A 19,734-nucleotide genomic window follows, 5' to 3' on the forward strand; every position below is an offset into this window, starting at 1 on the left:
TCCTTGAAACAAAGACGCATGAGTAACATTTTAGCCGCACCAAACTTATTATTCCTACATGAAGGGATAAACATGGCCGATGGAATGAACACAACACACACACATGACTGTGTACATAAGGTTTATAAAGAAGAGATTAGCTCATGTGGGAAGCAGACAAATGCTCAGGAATCTTCAACAATGGTGGCACCCTCATTTAAATGATATGATAACTGAACACATTGGAACCTGTAAAGTTTGCTTACAGTACAATATTCGACCAGCTGTTAAACCGGAACAAGGAACATTTCCACTCCTATTCAGGCCAGGACAGGAGATAATTATAGATTACACTGACATGCTGGAACCTGTTAAAGGTTACAGATATGTGCTGATGTGTGTTGATGCCCTCACAGGGTGGCCAGAAGCCATACCTGCAAGAAGAGAAGACAGCAAAACTGTTATTAAGTTTCTGATTAACCATTACATTCCCAGACACGGATTCCCTGAAAAAATCAGATCAGACAATGGAACTCACTTTAAAAACACAGACCTGCAGGCTGTGAAAAAAATGTTAGGCCTAAAACATGCGTTTGGGACCGTGTATCATCCTCAGTCACAAGGTAAAGTTGAAAGAATGAATCAGAACATAAAACAAAAATTAAGTAAAATCTGTGCACAGACTAAATTGAATTGGGTTGACGCATTACGAATCGCACTAATGACAGTAAGAACTTCTGTTAATAATGGAACTGGCTTTTCTCCCTATGAGTTAACCACAGGTCGACCTTTTCCTGGACCACATGCGTGCTCACTGACCAGTGAGGAGGATCGTAAGATGGACCATAAGGTATACTTTCAAGAGTTAAAAGCATTGGTGTCTAACTATACTCAGCAGGTACACAACAAGCGGAGTCCGACTGAGGAGCTAAAGGAACCAGCCCTCCCCACTGCGGAGTGGGTATTGCTGAGGGTTATTAAAAGGAAGTGGCAGGAGCCCCGGTGGAAGGGCCCCTTTCAGGTGACGGAGCGAACATCTCATGCAGTCCGCCTGAGAGGAAAGGGGGACACCTGGTACCATTGGAGTCAGTGTGCCCTAGTTCGAGAACCAGGAAGGAGTTAAGGATCTGTGCCAAGGAATCGAAAACTGGACTCTCACATCTTGGTAGACCAAAGCAGCCGAGTATAGTTGCGTGCCGGCCCGGAAGGACTTTGTTGAAGGGGGCCACTCGGTGCTGGAATATTTACACATAGTACAGACACTTAGAATCGACAGAAACACTACATAATTAGAGTCTCACATTCCACGAAGAAAACTCAGAGACATAGGAGGATTCAATATCTCTGAGCACCCCAGGGGAATGCCCCTGAGTACGTGTGGCACATTCTGATGTCGTACTAATATTTTATTGACATTTTGATCTTTTTTAACCTTTTGAAGCATTTTTTGATAACAATTTTCATAGCAATAATTTTGTACTCTCTTTTTGTGTGTTCAAGGGAGACAACTGCCTTGCTGCTGGAGGAGGAATTGAAGTCTTATAAGTTCGTCATATATATTATGAGTTTTCGTTCGTACCACTAGCCTACACTTGCATTTATATTCTATATGTTCACTTGACATTTTGTATTGCATTTTATTCAGATTTTAAATTCTTCATTTTTATAAAAACTTTACTAATATACATCTTATTTTTACACTTAAAATATACATTTTATATTTTGTCCAAATCTGATTACTTGTGGTTGCTGTTGCATCCCTTGCCTGAGGTCACTGACAGTGCGCCTTATCACATCCACTTTAGAGAAGAGAGACCCAGAAATCACCCGTCAACTCCTCATGCGGAGAGGGTATGACCTTGAGGACTTTGAGATGGTTCCTCGCCGCAGCAGATAGATTGCTGATTTTATTTTAAAGGTTTGGACCTCTGGTTTAGAGGTCCAAAGGGGGAATTGGTTCCCTCTTTAAATTCAATAATCAAATTTAATAAATTAAATGATTAACAGTCACAGATTACTTTTGTATTTGATTAAATGTTAGTTAAAGTACAAAATAAAACATTGAATGCGCATTCAATGGAGACAAACGATACAACCTGTAAGAGTGATCTGAAGTCAGCCCTTGCTCTGCGTTGTCTGCTGAAAGAGGAAGTGCTGCTCAGCTATAGTCTAAATTAGGGCGGTGCTTGGTCAAGGCTTCTAGAATGTTCACTTGCTCAACGTGTATAGGGCAGTGACTCACTCTAGCTTCTAGAATATTCACTTGCTCAACGTGTATTGTGCAAAGTCCGGTTGGGTGGGTGCTGTCACAAATAAGAAACAGGAAGTATACTAGTCACACTTTAAGCTTTAGAAATTGTACAAGCAGAAACAGATTTTATTTTACAACACATCCCTTATGTTGCTGGAGTATCAGAGAAATTCAGAAGGATTTTCAACAAACACAAGATCCCAGTACATTTCAAACCCAGCAGGACTCTCAGACAGAGGCTGGTCCACCCTAAGGACAAAACACCCATGCACAAACAGAGTGGTGTAGTGTATGTGGTCCAGTGCAGTGAGGACTGTCCAGACCTCTATATTGGAGAAACTAAACAGCCTCTTCACAGACGCATGCCTCAACACAGGAGAGCCACCTCCACAGGACAAAACTCAGCTGTTCACCTCCATCTCACAGATAAGGGACACTCTTTTGAGGACCAAAATGTGCACATTTTGGACCGAGAACACAGATGGTTTGAGAGGGGGGTGAAGGAAGCAATTTATGTAAAAAGAGAAAAACCGTCTCTTAACAGAGGAGGCGGCCTCAGATTTCCACTTTCAAAAACATATAATGCAACTTTAAAACAGATTCCCAGCCGGTTTTCACACTTGATGGGAACAGAGGGGCCTCATCTGTGAATTAGATGAACAAAGACCTACTGTTAAGGTGTTTAGGTGTGAACTGCCAATCTACTTATGTGTGTGTGTGTGTCTTATCTCACTCAGCCTTATAACCTGAACCCCTCACTCTCTGCTCTTTGAATTGAGAAAGCTCCTCGGATGAGGAGCGAAACGTCTTCTGTTACAAATAAAGTCCAGTTGTTTTTGTATTGAACACTTTTTGAATTCATCATGTCCTGGATGACTGAGAATCTTCACCAGCACACTTCCTTAGTTCAGTTCAGTAAGCGCGAGCATGCCGGTGTCGTGCCACATTTGGTATCCCCGAAATAATCTGTTCCCCTACCAGAACTTCCGCATTCTGTGACTCACTCGTGACGTGTATCTGAACAGACATAGGGTTGCCAACTCCTTGGAAAAATAAATAAGGGACACCTCATGGCAGGCTGACCCCATTTCACCCCTTCCCCCCCTCCGCTTTTCTTGCTCTGAAATGAACCTGGATTTAATTGGATGCATGTTTTTGAATGATAAAAATATGCATAGAACATTATTTATTACACAAGTTAACAATTTAGTTTGAGTGCAAATAAAATTACCAGAGTAAAATCTTTCTAAAAACAATTTATCTTCCTTAAACATTCTTCTGTTCAGCTTAGCTTAAAACGGTATTAACAGAAGACAATAAGAACATCTGTGTAATAATGCATTTAGTGTAAAAGTTTGTAGGAAATGTGTAGTAAAAAGATAACTTGTAAACTAAAAAGGGCAATGCTCCATCATGTGGAGTCAACCCATTTCTTCCATTTGTATTTCTGTTGAGCTTGTGCCACAGTAAGGAGTGGTTTGTTTTTCAGAGCATAAAACTCTTGAGCAAGACATTTCATGACTGATGATGAGCTCACTTCTAATTAGTTCAGAAGAACATTTGTTTTTTTTTAATTATTTCACACATCAGTCCACTTGTTTTTCATGAGAGAAAATCCTTTTCACAAATCCATTGGAAGATGGGATGAGGGCAAAGGATACAACAGCTGGATGTTAGGGAGGTCGGCTGGAGGTCACATTCAGTGTTGAAAAGGACCCAGACGACTCATACTTCCAGGTGAAGTCCAAATGTCTAAGTAGTTCTGATCATTTAAGTTTTGGCATAAAAGGAAAACGAGACCATCAACTCACAGTGGAAAATCAACTGGTTTGTTCATTGAGAAAATGTTTGGACACAGGTTCTCTGGAAAAATTGGTCAAATGCAGAACAGGAACAGATAAAGTTGTTGCAATTAAATGAACAAAAATATGTCCAGCACGACTTGAAGCCAACATCTGAAAACATCTCAGAAAGCCTTGATCAGTTTTTTTTTTAAATTAAATAAAAAAATTGTTTTAAGTTTGATGACTTATTGTTTTGTTCATGAAATGTTAAGATGCGAGTTTGGAACATTTAATCTTTTGCCCTACTCTGGGCCCTTGAGCAAGGCCCTTAACCTCCACTATCTGCTTCCCTGGGCACGCTAGATGGCAGATCTCTGCTCCACACAGAGGGCTGTGGTAGCATCAGTCAGGGCATCTGGCGTAAAAGCCATCACTAAGTCTTTGTGAGAGATTTCTGTGGCAACCCCTGAAGAAGGATGCATAAACTTACTGGTGTACATAGGCATCGTGTTCACTTGTGTGTGAAAATACAAGTTTCCATTTCTGGCAGGGGTGGGAAAAGGTTAGCCTCAGCAGGCACTTCCTGTTAAGATTGGCAGAGTGTTTTGCAGATGGACCCAGATGCAGATGGAGGCAAGGCATTAAAAATGAAAACTTAAAATTTTATTAACAACCTAAAAAAGCCAACACATAGCAGCGCACACAAACACAAAAAAAAAACAAAAAACGAAACCCAGGGAAACAAACTGAACAGATACTATGCACAGATTACTGATACTTCAGGGAATCAGGTGTCAGGGATGGGGCAAATGCCACCCCGGGCACCCCTGTGGCTCCGTCAGTGATTTGTGATCACGATTAAACACCTAAACAGAGCATTTCCTTAGCTTACAGAATTCTGGTTTAAAATACATGATCATGCTGATGAAAAAGCAAAAACTTTAATTTGTTTGGCATTTTCTTATGGGCATGTGGTAGCACACAAGCACATTTTAAAACTGATTTATTTTCATACAACACACCAGATAAAAGAAACGGGCCAATCATTTTCCATTTTTAGATAGATTTATGGCACTTTAATAAACGCAGTGAACAAACAAGGCAGAAATGTGGTAAAAATGAAATATTCAGGTATTTCATGTCTCTTACACTGCATTTGCTGCATTACAGCATTAGCTAAACAATGTGAAAACAGTTTGGCTCTTTAAACAACCACCCTATAAAATTTAACAGCAGTCCACTAAGATGAGAGGAGTGATGTGAGCTGAGGTTATCATAAACCACTGAAAGCCAAATTTACACATAACTTGGAAATAAATTATGCATATATATGCCTAATATATTGTCATTAATATATTTTACACAGATGAAAACAGTCCCACGGTTTGAACCAAACGATATCAACTCATGCTTTGAGAAGAGTCTAGTTTGAGTCTTACAGCTTGAACACAGGATCTTTCTTTTCAGAGGTTTAGAGCAAAACAATCAGCAGCTGATGCAGAAACTCTGATATCTTAGTGTTTTAGGACTTTCTCCGTCTGCCTCTCCTCACAGAACTCCTGTTTAAGTAAACAAATGAAACAAGTGCCAGTGCAGCTAACCCTAAAACATATTTTCCCATCTCCTCCTCCTCCTCCTCCTCCTCCTTCTTTCTTTTTTGCCTTTTATTCTGGAAGAGTTTTGCCAACCATCCAGCACCAGATCCAACGCAGGCCACAGCAGCAATGCTGGTCAAGGACAAACCATGTCCGTTTAAGCCATTGTACAATATGATCAGTGCAGGTAGGACTGTTACCCAGAAAATCTTTTTTTTCTCCTCCTCCTCCTCCTCCTTTCTTTTTTTCCCCTCTTCGTCCTGTAAAATACTTGCTAGCCAACCAATTCCAGCTCCAATGCTGCCTCCGATGCTGGCCACAGCAGCATTGGCGGTTGCTGACAGACCAGCAGCACCTGCAGAAAAAAAACAACAGGTCTGATCAAATAAAAATAAAAAAAGTGACAGAGAAGCTGAGAATCAGAAGTAACCTCACGGTGTTTACCTTAAACTCAAGTTTAAAAGTTTACAGGCGAGGGGTTAAACTGTCTTTGCATAATTTACCTCGTTGAATTCCAATAAAATGTTTCAAAAACCTAATAACTTTAAATACCTGCAGACTGCAGAAGAGCCACCAGACTTCCTGCAGCCACTCCTCCTCCGTTAGCACTGGCAGCAGCAGACATCATGCCTGCAGCGTAGGAGCCAGCTGTGATCCCAGCTGAGGTGAAACCCACAGCTCCCAGCACTACAGGAGCAGCGATCACTGCTCCTACTCCTCCTACGGCTTATGGATGAGAAATATCCAACAGTATAGTTTTCTTAATACAAACCGGATTCCAAAAAAGTTGGGACACTAAACAAATTGTGAATAAAAACTGAATGCAATGATGTGGAGGTGCCAACATCTAATATTTTACTCAGAATAAAACACAAATCACAGATCAAAAGTTTAAACTGAGAGAATGTATCATTTTAAGGGAAAAATCTGTTGTTTCCAAATTTCATGGCGTCAACAAATCCCCAAAAAAGTTGGGACAAGTCCATTTTGCATCCCCCCCTTCTTCTTACAACACTCAACAGACGTCTGGGGACAGAGGAGACCAGTTTCTCAAGTTTAGAAATAGGAATGCTCTCCCATTCATGTCTAATACAGGCCTCTATCTGTTCAATCGTCTTGGGCCTTCTTTGTCGCACCTTCCTCTTTATGATGCGCCAAATGTTCTCTATAGGTGAAAGATCTGGACTGCAGGCTGGCCATTTCAGTACCCGGATCCTTCTACGTAGCCATGATGTTGTGATTGCTGCAGAATGTGGTCTGGCATTATCGTGTTGAAAAATGCATGGTCTTCCCTGAAAGAGATGACGTCTAGATGGGAGCATATGTTGTTCTAGAACCTGAACATAGTTCTCTGCATTAATGGTGCCTTTCCAGACATGCAAGCTGCCCATGCAACCCCATACCATCAGTGATGCAGGCTTCTGAACGGAGCGTTGATAACAACTTGGGCTATCCTTGTCCTCTCTGGTCTGGATGACATGGTGTCCCAGTGTTCCATAAAGAACTTCAAATCGTGACTCATCTGACCACAGAACAGTCTTCCATTTTGCCACACTCCATTTTAAATGACCCCTGGCCCAGTGCAAACGTCTGAGCTTGTGGAGCTTGCTTAGAAATGGCTTCCTCTTTGCACTGTAGAGTTTCAGCTGGCAACGGCGGATGGCACGGTGGATTGTGTTCACTGACGATGCTTTCTGGAAGTATTCCTGAGCCCATTCTGTTATTTCCTTGACAGTGGCATTCCTGTTTGAGGTGCAGTGACGTTTAAGGGCCCGGGGATCACGAGCATCCAGTAGAGTTTTACGGCCTTGACCCTTACGCACAGCGATTGTTCCAGATTCTCTGAATCTTTTGATGATGTTGTGCACGGTTGATGATGATAACTTAAAAGTCTTTGCTATTTTACGCTGGGTAACACCATTCTGGTATTGTTGCACTATCTTTCTGCGCAACAATGGTGGAATTGGTGATCCTCTTACCATCTTGGCTTCTGAGAGACACTGACACTCTGAGAAGCTCTTTTTATATCCAATCATGTTGTCAATTGACCTAATTAGTGTTAATTGGTCTTCTAGCTGTTCATTATATGCTCAATTTCCTTTTTCCAGCCACTTATTGCTACTTGTCCCAACTTTTTTAGGATTTGTTGACACTGAAATTTTGAATCAACATATTTTTCCTTTAAAATGTTACATTTACTCAGATTAAACTTTTGATCTGTCATCTATGTTACATTACGAATAAAATATTGACATTTGCCATCTCCACATCATTGCATTCAGATTATATTCACAATTTGTTTAGTTTCCCAACTTTTTTGGAATCCGGTTTGTAGTTTCTTTACAAAAAAAAAGAAGAAGCCTTTTTTCCCCAAAAAAAACACTTCACCCCGTTAGCAACACATTACAGATATGTGTAGAAAAATACAGTAAGAAATGGCTACAGCCTATAATTATAGGAACCAATTAAAACATTCCTCTGGTCTAGGCTGGATCTGGCTGCAAGACTTCCATCTACTTTACAGGATTTCTATTTGGTTGTGAGGTAATGTGAGAAGAACTTCCTTGTGCCATATCCACCCCAGCACAGTTCCCTATGGTGCTTGGTGCATTTTTAATTAAACCTGTATGTTTGCACACTTGGTGAATCTGTTTAACCAGTTGGTTCATAGGTGCGGTCAGTTAAAATGCAAAAAATAAAAGAAACATTAATACATTCTAATCTAAAGCATCTATGCATTTAGCAACACGTGTAAGGCTGACTTTGCAATTACAGCTTATAAAGAAAACGCATAATTGAAAATTAACAATTTTGCATGATTTACAAGTCAAAATCCAGAGAGTGTGAAAGGAAGAGAAAATGAGACATCTGAGGAAGAATCCAAAATACATACCTGCACTGCCTGTGATGGCAAGAGTTTTTCCTGAAACATAAACAGATGAAACCCACAGCTGGATCTGCGTCTAGATAAAATTCACCTCCATTATAAGAACATTAAATGGTAGAAAACTTACTAGCTCTGGAGGAGGTTAGATTACAAGATGAACGTGCGAAAGCATGTCTACAGATTATCAATTCTTAAAAAAGTAAGGAATCAAGAAGACAGTGTTGTGTAGAGGTTATTCTTTCCACTGTTCCCCTCAAAGAGTTAAAAATACCAAGTTTCACTGAGAAGCATCATGTGTAAACAGCAGGGGTGAAAAACTTTGAAAAACTAATTAAATCTTTGCAGACGCAACGTTTTAGAGCTTGGATGTCAAAACATAATGCAAACTTAGACGTTTTCAATAAACACATTCAATTAATTGAAACATTGTTTCCTATTCAGTGCAAAGACCATTGAAATATGCAGAACATCTGAAGTTAAATGTTAAGTGTTCACATAAACCAGCACAAGTTGTAAGATCTGTTCTTGCCTCGTCGCTTAAAAAACAAAACATGGTAGTAGGGAAGTCCCAACAGGTTTAATAAAAATAAAATAAAGTCAGTCCACTCACCAAAACCCATAACTTCTGCTCCTCTGGCTTAATGAGTCTGATTCTTCTGCATGGCTGTGTTGTTGTTGTTCAGTGTCACGTGACAGGGATCGCGCATGCGCAGCTCGTTAGACGTTAATGGAGAGTCCACAGCTGTCGTCGGCTTGTAGCTAAAAAACTAGCTCCGTTTGGCGCAGATAAAACCCAATGTCAGTTCTATTTTAAGCTGCGTGTCGCAGTTTGATAAGAGGAGCCTGATGTCGGTGGCCAAGGCGAAACACACGGTTCTGAACCCGGTAAGAACCGGTTTATTTATATCCGCTCCCTGTTACTAGTGTTCATGCAACATGAACCCCCCTGACGTAGTTTGTAACTGAGCCCAAACAGTTGGTGTATTCTTAGCTGCATTGTGAGCTAAAGCTTTCAGAGCCCTTTGAGGATTATTAGCATTTATTTAGCCTTGATAATTTTATCCACCACAATGCTTTGACGTCCCCCTCCTCATCAGGTGACCCCTTACACTGGACCCATACCCGGAGGCCTTCACCCCGGGGAGATCGTCATCATCCAGGGGACTGTGCCCCCAGATGCTGATAGGTAAGACATTTTTTTTTTTTTTTTTTTAGAATTAATCTCCATTTAATTTTTATTTTAAACATACTTGCAACTGTTTCCTGTTAGACATTTGGACTTAATCAGGGAGCACAGGTGTGTTAATGAGGGCTGCGTCCCACTTCTACACCTGCATTTCTGTGAATATGCTAATGAGCAGAGCATCAGCTAAATGGAATCCAGCTGTTTTTAAACACCTCAGTCTCCCCTACTCCAAGTCAAAATGTCTGCTGCAAAACAGGCCAGTTTGTATGGACATTTACAGAACTTTTTAGGTCACCTACTATGAAACTGCAGCTTTTAATAATCCGGATTCATTTGTCTCTCATGAAACAAATGGATGGACGGCAGAAAAAAGCGAATGCCATCAAACCACAGAAAAATGTAGTCGAGTTTAGTAAAAACATTTAGTAGGTACTGTACGTTAGTGATGAGCAAATGAAGCTTTTATGAAGCACTGAACCAGTTGGGCCAATTGTTTCAAAAATAGGTTAATTTGTTGAAGCTTCAGTTACAGTGACCTCTTGTGGCATTTTGCTTTTAGTGGCACACACTGAAAAACTTCAGTGACTAGTGTTAAAGAAACTACTTTACTGTGGCAAAAAACAGATTTTTTTTTTTAAAGTCATCAACTTTCTATGTTGTCTTGTTTGCAAATTTATTCGTGCTTACACGTTTTTGAATAAAGATTGATAAATGTGCATCGAAGAGACTTAATTAAAATGTTGCAATGGTATTGTGCTTGTGTAACTGTGGCAGAGTCCGAGTCTTTATCATTCTTAAAATAACAATGAAATGACGTCTCCAGCATCTCCATGTTTGGCGCTGAAGTGTCTAATCATAGAGGAGGTATCATGATGCTTCAGTTGAACACACCAAACACTGCACCTGCACAAATACACTAATGTAAAAAAAAAAAAAAAAAAATTGAACCCATACTGATATATGATTATTAAAATCACATACATCATTTTACTGTAATTATATTAAATACGTGGGTTAAATGGGTTAGATAATATTTTTTTCATTCAACCTTTATTTATACAGGTAAATCCCATTGAGCCTCGAGGACTCATTTACAAGAGGGACCTGATTTCAGCAAAGAATGATGACAACAATAGACAAATATAAAAAGGCATACAGATTTTTTTAATAAAAAAAAAAAATTAACAAATAGGATGGCTAAAAAAAAGAAAAGTAACAAAAAACAGTTAGAATATCTTCACTATTGAACTATAACTTTTTTGACGTTTAAATACCAAAACCACCTTTTGAGCAGAATGAAGTGTTCCCACGTGTTGGAACGATCTCTTTTCCTGGCTGCCTCCATAATTACTCAATTTAAACTAACAGCAAAAACACACGTACTCTCCAACACATTGAAATGGCTCTAAAATGTTTCATAGTGTTGAGCTCTCAATTCAAAACTGTCTCGACCTGTCACCTGTCAGAATCGAGACGAGGCGGTGCCAGAGAATCGGCTGTTTGGACCGCGAACCAGTCAAGCGATTCATTCCGACAACGAAACAGTTTGTGTTTCGGGTGTCACGTGACTTTTTCCACACCAAAACAGGCCCCGAAGCAGTGGTTCGATGTAATTTCACTGCAGGGTTCGAAGCATGTTTTGAAGCTTTTGTTTCATACTACTGTACGTTACAATCCCTGCTCACTGGGACAGGTGACTTTACTCAACTGGCTCAGATTCCACTTATCAAAAGTCACTCGTCGAACGTACAGGATTCATTAAATGAAAAATAAAAATTTATTATGAACTCTTACTTTTCTGAATTCTGAGCAACTTTCATGACAATTTGATTGAAGCCCTTGAATCTGGATGATCTGATCGGGTCATTTGGTGTAATTTGTCTTTTTTTTTTAATTTCTCTAAAATTGTAACAGTTTTGAAGAAAGTTGTTAGATTTTTTTCTTTATCATTTTAGCTGTACACAAAGAGTTTTTAAATACAATATGGGAATTTTTTTTTTTGTCTCATGGCTACATTTATTTAATTTTATGTTTTTGGTATGACAGGAGTTTTAGCAGTTTGGTCCTTCTGCTGCTCATCACCTGCTGCAGAAGGTGAAAGGTCATCGTGTTTTTGTCTGTGTATGCAATGGCAAAATATCTCATCAGCCAGAGTACAGATTTTATTGAAACACTGATAGTAATCAATAAATGAACATATGAACTTGTTCCAATTTAAGATGGCTGCCACAGCTAATCACCATTAGTCAATAAAAAATGGATGTAGCTCAGTCAGGTTTACAGATGCAGCTTGACAGTTGTAACGTTTTGTTGCTTTATGGCAACTCTTCACGTCTTTGGACATTTTATAACTCGTATTTTGTCCCACTTAGTCATTCATGTGATGTAACTTCAGTCGTTTCGTCTCTGTTAACCGTCTGTCCTGGTTTTCAGTGATGGTTGTAGATCTTTACATGGTGTCTTCGTGTTTAGTCATGTGCGATTGTTTTAATAATTGGTTTATTCTTTTTATGGTCACAGGTTTTCTGTCACGTATATTGACTTTCATTACTTCTCTTTGGTGTAACGTTTCTAGATGGACATGAATGTCTCCTGTTCTGCTGCACACATTTCTGTATATAAACCTTTTTTGTGACATGAAATGCATAATATAAAATGGCCAGACATAAATATAGTTAATGGACACGTATTCCTTGAATTAATGCCTTGCTCCTGCCTCCTGTCATGCCAGAATTTTAGACCGAGATCATTTCATGTTGGGAAATGACAAGTTACTGCCGTTTTAGTTAAACTTTCAAAATAACGTCGTGCACCATCTCATGCGATATTGTGAGATCCTGCATAATTTCTCAGGGCTTGGAGCACGTGTTAATGACTCATCTACTGCCAAACCCGTAACAAAAATTCAGTGGTATAACCAGTTGTGTACGCTAAGGTTGATTAGCTGTGTCAGACTTCTTTAATAGAGTTGACTTGAAAACTTGATCAGTTGTAGATGTTTAGCCAGCGATTACATTCTGAGTTTTATTAATAAAATCTGTCTGCTGGCTCATGAGATATTTTGCCATCGGTGAAGAGAAAAACACAGAAAGGTCAAAATATGACCGCGTTACATTTGGCAGCAGGTAATAATGAATGAAACAAAGTTTTAAAGTTTAACCAGAACATAAAATAATCTGCAAGCATTGATATCTGGTTCTTATTGAGCTTTATTTCAGTGCTGTGATCCATCCTGTGTTTGTCATCCTTGCAGGTTCCAGGTGGACCTGTCGAGTGGTTGCAGCACCAAACCTCGCTCCGACGTCGCGTTCCACTTCAGCCCTCGCTTCATGGACCCCCCCTGTGTGGTGTGTAACTCCCTGCAGCAGGAGAGCTGGGGGAAAGAGGAGACGCTCCACCGGCTGCCCTACAAACGAGGCGCCCCCTTCGAGACCATCATCCTGGTGCACAAAGACGGTTTTAAGGTACGTGAGGCCGTCCTCAGCATGAAAAACAAAGTTGGTTATTACAACCGCAGCTCTCCTCACCTGTAGGTGGCAGTAAATGGAACCCACCTGCTGGACTTCAAACACAGAATTCCTCTAGACGGGGTGGACACATTTTCCATTTCTGGGAATGTGAGAGTCCACGCTCTTGGCTACATCCCAAACTCAGTAAGTGAATTCCCATTTTTTAACTTTCTTTTTAATCAGGCACTGCCTTGAAAGGTGTATGATCATGTCTGTGTCTGTTAACAAAATATCTCGTGAGCTAGTGGCCTTATTTTAATAAAACTCCCAGATTGTAGTCATTGGGCACACATCGACAACGGAGTACTTCAAGCTAATTGACAAGTACAAAAAAAGTTATTTTTACAGATATTGACTTAAAATTTGTTATGATAGTAGCTGAGAGTCATATGTGTAGTACGCTCACTACTCTTAGTATGTGCCTGTATTGTGAAATTCTTTATCAAAAGGGCTCGTGAACGGTCGGCACAGATATTCAGACAAATAGGAAAAAAATAAAAGACAGAAGCTGTTACTGCTAGGATAAATTAGTGTCCTTTATTATCCTGCCACAGAAAACAACCGAGCAAAAAACAAACATGTACACTCGTACACTCTTAACACAGATTGATATGAAATAACTTCTCACCGTGACACTGGCCGGGAAGTCGTTTTCGACCCAGGTAAAGGAGAATCACATCAAAATGGCACATGTGGCATTCAGCGCGTGCTGATCCACACCGGACTTCCAAAGATTAAGTTGCCTGTCACACTTCCTTTATACTTTTCTTCCCTGACCGGATCATGTGAGAGCAGATCAAAGCAAGTTTTGATGGTTGCCAGGAGAACAGATTTAATTAAATCTGTTTTTCCTTCATCAAAGCAATCTGTGCAACAGAGCGATTTCATATAAACATGTCCTTCAAAACCTGGGTCACTGTAACCTGAAGATGGGGCCCCAATCTTCTGGTTAGAGCATCCCCCGGAGGACTTTAATTACTCCAAAACACATCTGCAGCACAGGAATGACTGAATAAGCAGATAAGCTGCATCAAAAGTGAGTATAAGTGTGTTTAAATAAGTATAATATAAGTCTAGATTGACATAAAAGCATTAAAATAATAATTTCTATATCAGTGCCCAACACATACAGAGTGCCAACATGGGTTTTTGTTTGGCGTGCAACGCAGGAGACAATTTGTGTTGCCTTAAGAAATGCTATTTTTGATTGTTTTATAGATTTTTCTTCTTGAAATAACTTCTCATTTTATTCGTTTACCCCCTTAGGCAATTTATTCAGAATCAGGGGACTTGGTGAGTTTCCCTTTTTTTAAAATCATATTTATAAACTGCTTTTCTTGGGATGTTCCTGGCGTCTTGTGATACCATAAAAAAACTGGATCACACTTACTAAATTTTTTATGGGTTCATGAACCAAAAGCTGATTATTCACCAGGCTGTAACTTTACGACTCGTGTTGGTTAACGGTCACTACATTACTCAAGTTTCAAGAACTTCTGCTTTTGTCATGTGCATGACATGCTGCTCAAAGTTCAAGTCACACAAGCTCCAATAGTGACGTCATGTTGTCATTTCAGAGCGTCCCTTACAGAGGCAGTATACTGAAAGGGCTGAGCCCAGGACAGCACATCACAATAAAGGGGCAGGTCAGCATGTACCCTCACAGGTAAGGAATAAATAAAACCAACACACATACGTGATAAATTATAGAGAAAAACACCTTCCAATGGGATTTATGTAAATAAGGGTCACTTAGAACCAGTAAGTTGTTCTGAGGGAACTTTTTACATTGAAGTGTGTCTCCTGATTAGAGGGTGGTGTTTTCAACCCTGGCCTTTGTAGATTACACAGAGCCACTGAAAGATTATATGAAAATAATGTGAATTAAAAGCTGTGGTTCAGTCACCAGATCTCAGTCTGTTTGAACATCTTTGGTGTTTTTATTTAATAAAAGGTGCATTCATTATCGTCCAAATACCAAACAGTTAAAAATGATGTAGAGGCAACACTGAAGCTGTAATTAATTACACTGCCTGACCTAAAAAAAGTCACCGCCTGGATTTAACTAAGCAAATAGTACGTGCCTTCTATTGGATAATTCCTGCATGAGCGATTATCTTTCAGCTGGCAACAAGTTATTTAACCCCAACTGGTGCAATGAGTTGCTTCTCGTTTCTTGAACAACCATGTTGAAAGACGCATCATGTGGTCGTGGACAAGATGTCAGTCAGTTTGAGAAGAGTCAAATCATTGGCATCAAGCAGAGAAAACATCTAAGGAGATTGTAGAAACTACTAAAATTGGGTTAAGAACTGTCCAACACATTATTAAAAACTGGAAGGATAGTGGGGACCATCGTCTTCGAGGAAGAAATGTGGCCGGAAAAAAATCCTGAATGATCGTGATCGGCAACTTAAACGTTTGGTGAAATCAAATGGAAGAAGAACAAGAGTAGCACTCAGGGCTGTGTTTAATAGTGAAAGTAAGAGCATGTCCACACGCACACTGTGAAGGGAACTCCGAAGAATTGAGACTGAACAGCAGTAAGAAAACCACTAATCAGTGAGGCTAACTGGAAACAAAGGCTTCAGTTAGCTAGGGAGCATAAAGATTGGACTCTGGAGCAATGGAAGGTCATGTAGTCTGATGAGTCCAGATTGACCCTGTTCCAGAGTGATGGAGGCATCAGGATAAGAAGAGAGGCAGGTGAAGTGATGCACCCATCATGTCTAGTGTCTAGTCATCAATGAAAGATCTTGGTCACAAATTAAAGCAACACTGGATGGAAATAGATCTTGTGACATTGCAGAAGCTTATTGAAACAATGACACAGTGAATGCATGATGTAATCAAAAATAAAGGCGCCCCAACGAAATATTAATGACTTTTTTTTCTGGCCAGGCAGTGTATTAAGTTTTGTTTAATTTTACTCATAATTTTGTATTTTTCTTACTAATTTTTTTGTGGAATACTACAAAAATGATGGGGTAAAAAAATAAGTTGGAGGTTTTAGTATTTTGTAATATGTCATGCACACCAGAAAATGTTTTTATTTTTTTTATTAAACCTTTTATTTAACCAGATAAAAACCCCCACTGAGATCAAGACCTCTTTTACAAGGGTGACCTGACCAAGAAAAGGCAGCAGCGCACGTCATAAAAACAAAACGAGTAACAAGATACAGAATAGTACTTCAGAATATATCAAAACTTACAATATACTTTGTGTAACCCAAGAGAATATCAGTGACGCTCAGCATCCTGTTTTGGTTTGGAGAATAAGTCATTTGAACTATATTTTTATTGAAGCATAAATTATATTTAATGAGTTACTGAACAGCTTTATCAGGATTATTTTGTGTTCAGGATATTTGGCTATAAAGACCGACTATTTGACAGACAAAAAATAAAACTGCTGTCGGCCATGCTGAGTAATCAACGACCAAGTAGGAGAGCAGCAGCAAGCTGCAGAACAATTTAGTTTTAGGCAAGAATGCTCATCTAGATATTATTTCTGAGTACAAATCTTTCTAAAGGTTGAGAATTTACCTTTTAAGTTGAGCAATTATATTTTGTGAAATGAAAAATACAGATTGACTAAAAATAAAGTGTATTGTTGGCCCTGATCTACAACGTTCAGAATTGGCCATAGAAAAACACAAGTTGTCTTATAGTTGGATGTTTATTCTTCTCAATCCATTTTCTAGTAGTTTTGGTTTAAAGCGAGCTTGCTAAGCACCACTTTGTGCATAAGAAACTTAATCTTTTTTTTTTCATCAATGTTCTCTTAAGGACTCCGTAGAATATAATCCTAGAAAAGTAATCATTTTAATCTACTTTACATTTGTTCCAGTTTTACTGTAAACCTCTGCAATAGTAAGACACAGAACATCGCTCTCCACCTGAACCCCCGAATGAAGTCGGGCGTGTTCTTCAGGAACTCGTACCTGGATGAATCTTGGGGTCAAGAGGAGCGGGAGCAACCGTTCTTTCCCTTCTCGTCCGGGGAATACTTCGAGGTAAGAAAAACCAACAGCTTAATGGGTTTAATTTTATGTCCATTTGTGTATTCTGGGATGGCTCAGCACGTTTTCTCCTCCTCAGATCCTCCTCCTCTGTCAGCCCCATCAGTTCAAGCTGGCTGTGAACGGAGCCCACTTGTTTGAGTTCAGACATCGAGTCCAGGACCTGAGCAGCATCGACCAGCTGGAGATCATGGGAGACCTGGAGCTCATTGATGTGAAACTGTGGTGACTCGAAGCTCCCAGGAAAACCGTTACCCAAGACATCGTGCTAAATTAGCTTCCCCAGAGTGAGCCAGGTGATGGGTGCAGGACGTGAAAGGGTCTGCGCTGACTTCAGGTTTGAGTTTCAGGTCAGGTTAGCATTTTAGGCTAACTTGGTGCCGACCGTGGCTGAAGGACTTGGATGATGTGGTTCATCTTTGTGGTCCAAAGGGCAGGTGCATGACAGAAAACATCAAACTGTGAGCCTCCTACCAGACTGACGTCCCTGGGTTATTTATGATACAGTCTTCAGTGCATCTTTTACAGCTTCTGTGAATAAAACAGAACATACAGAGCTGTGCTAAAATCTTAAGCCATCTCTTCATCTCATCTTTGAAAATGGTCTTGATCAATGTTTCTTCAGGCTTTACAAAACTTTTTTTTCATATAACTTTGGATGCTTTTTCACTGTTGGAGAATTTCCAGAAAATATATTTTTAAGCTACTCTAATAAAAAAAAAATCATCCACACATAGTAGCACAGCAGATTAAGTCAAAATTATTTAAGGCTCTCACTTGGTGATATTGGCACCAAATTTGGCCTGAAAAACACCCAGAAACTTATCTCAACTTTTTCCTCGTAAAATTGGACTGGCTCAACCATTCATGCAAAGCTGTGCAGTGTGCACAGCTTTGTGAAAATGTTGAGCATAGTTGTGCCATTGTCAAACTTCAGTGGCTTTTTGTAATTCGTCAAAATCCATGAAATATTTCAAGTGATAATCGTTTTCATAGATCTACACAAGATGTTAAAGTTCCTTTTTTATGGTATTAATATGCTTGTGGCGATTGGTTTTTGGTCTTGAATTGCGATTGAATCATTTAAAATTTCCAGTTTTTGCATCAAAATGTTTTTTTTGGTCATGCCAATTTAAATGCTGGAGTCAAAAATGTCAATTTAAAAAAATTGGGAATGGTAGTCAAAAAAAAAAAAAAAAAAAAAGCCAGCTGTTACTCCATGTGGATATTTTATTTTTATTACAAAGAAAATATTGTACTATTGACCTTTTAACTAGGCAAATCCCATTGAGATCACAGATTTTTTATTTTTTTTAAGATATCCAGGCCTGAAGGCAGCTTAAACTTATTTTTTTGACTGTGAGAGACTGGAGAAAATCCACAGAAAGACCCTGGGACTTTTTTGTTGCGAGGCAACAGTCCCAACCACTAAGCTGCCGTGCTGCCATATATAGGTCCAGGAGACTGTGCCAAATGTCATGATGGTGTCACCAAGTGAAATACGGTTACTAATCTGCAGCACTAAAAAAAAGTTTACACAAGTTGTACTTTACCAGCAAAGTATCTACAACTGAAATGTACCTTTTTTAACACCTAGTTTTCATCAGACATTGTATTTCTTATACAAACATAAGTTGATTTAACAGTTTTCCATGTAAAGCTGCAGCAGGGATCGAGCTCATCAAACAGTCCAGGATATGAAAGCTGACGTGTCACATCTCACAGACCGAGGCAGAGATTGTACGTTTGCAACCAGATTAATAATTCTCGACTCTGTATTAGATACTCCTAAACATTTATGAAAAATATCTGTATCAAACAGCAAATAAATGTCACTGAATACTTTTGTATCCACTGGAAAAAAATGTTTTAAACCAACTTGAGACGTTGCTGCAGTTTGATGTAGAATTAGAAGTTGAAGACAAAAAGTTTCACCTTCCAGCTAAAATGACTTTAGGATCAGTTGCTGGATTATAATTTAAGATATTCACAGTCTTCAGTACTTTTTACTGAACTCTTGGGAAAAGTAATTTTGTGTAAAATGGCTCTGATGGATGCAGTACCACTGTCTGACCACAAGATGGCAGAAAACTAGTTTGAATCTCAGGCCTTGCAGTAACAAAATAAGTAGAAACATTTCTCTTCAAAGCTTCAGGGCTTTCCAGCACAGTGTTTTATTTGTGCGTCCATAAATCTCCATCAGGCTCGTTTGTTTTCAATCTGTTACCACAGGCAGCGGTCACAAGATACGGTCAGCGTTAAAAGAAATGTCATCGTCTCATGACTCCCCAAATCACATATTTCTTCAATAGAAATGAACTGAAACCTGATAAAAACTTTGTTTTATTAATTAGGAGTTGTAATATCCATGGTACAGTACAACAGTCTTTGATTTTCTTTACATAGAAAAAAGCAGGATGATATGCAAGACATGAACCATTGCACTGCTGAGAATGTCCCCCCCACAAAAAAAAAAAAAATAGAAAGGGAAGAGACGGTCCGATCAGCAACAGGCGAGT

At 39.4% G+C, this 19,734-nt stretch overlaps 2 protein-coding genes across 2 annotated transcripts; one reads left to right on the top strand and one right to left on the bottom strand.

The window, feature by feature from the left end:
- Nucleotides 1-389: 389 nt before the first annotated feature.
- LOC119427737 lies at nt 390-9,116 on the bottom strand. The gene is made up of 6 exons (XM_037695376.1): nt 9,107-9,116; nt 8,503-8,532; nt 6,162-6,335; nt 5,616-5,964; nt 1,139-1,214; nt 390-413 (listed from the first exon to the last, which is right to left on the bottom strand). Exons 1-6 carry the CDS (start codon nt 9,114-9,116, stop codon nt 390-392), a joined length of 663 nt encoding a protein of 220 aa, XP_037551304.1.
- An 89-nt stretch (nt 9,117-9,205) lies between these two features.
- On the top strand, nt 9,206-17,521 carry LOC119427361 (galectin-8). The gene is made up of 8 exons (XM_037694962.1): nt 9,206-9,381; nt 9,594-9,682; nt 12,936-13,146; nt 13,216-13,335; nt 14,458-14,484; nt 14,769-14,857; nt 17,044-17,209; nt 17,295-17,521. The coding sequence occupies exons 1-8, from the start codon at nt 9,343-9,345 to the stop codon at nt 17,442-17,444; spliced, it is 891 nt and encodes a 296-aa protein (XP_037550890.1). The 5' UTR covers nt 9,206-9,342; the 3' UTR covers nt 17,445-17,521.
- Nucleotides 17,522-19,734: the final 2,213 nt, after the last annotated feature.

This window comes from Nematolebias whitei, chromosome 21 (assembly GCF_014905685.2).
Source record: "Nematolebias whitei isolate Nwh7 chromosome 21, NemWhi1, whole genome shotgun sequence".
Classification (NCBI taxonomy): Eukaryota; Metazoa; Chordata; class Actinopteri; order Cyprinodontiformes; family Rivulidae; genus Nematolebias; species Nematolebias whitei.

Bases quoted from the DNA above. Each gene is read 5' to 3' on its own strand.
- LOC119427737 (XM_037695376.1), bottom strand. The intron at 5,965-6,161 runs GTATTTAAAGTT...TTTTTTCTGCAG, and splicing joins GGCTCTTCTGCAGTCTGCAG to GTGCTGCTGGTCTGTCAGCA. The intron at 1,215-5,615 runs GTTAGCTGCACT...TAAATATTCCAG, and splicing joins ATGGGAAAATATGTTTTAGG to CACCGAGTGGCCCCCTTCAA.
- LOC119427361 (XM_037694962.1), top strand. From the start codon at position 9,343: ATGTCGGTGGCCAAGGCGAAACACACGGTTCTGAACCCG. The intron at 9,683-12,935 runs GTAAGACATTTT...TCATCCTTGCAG, and splicing joins GTGCCCCCAGATGCTGATAG to GTTCCAGGTGGACCTGTCGA. The intron at 13,336-14,457 runs GTAAGTGAATTC...TTACCCCCTTAG, and splicing joins TTGGCTACATCCCAAACTCA to GCAATTTATTCAGAATCAGG.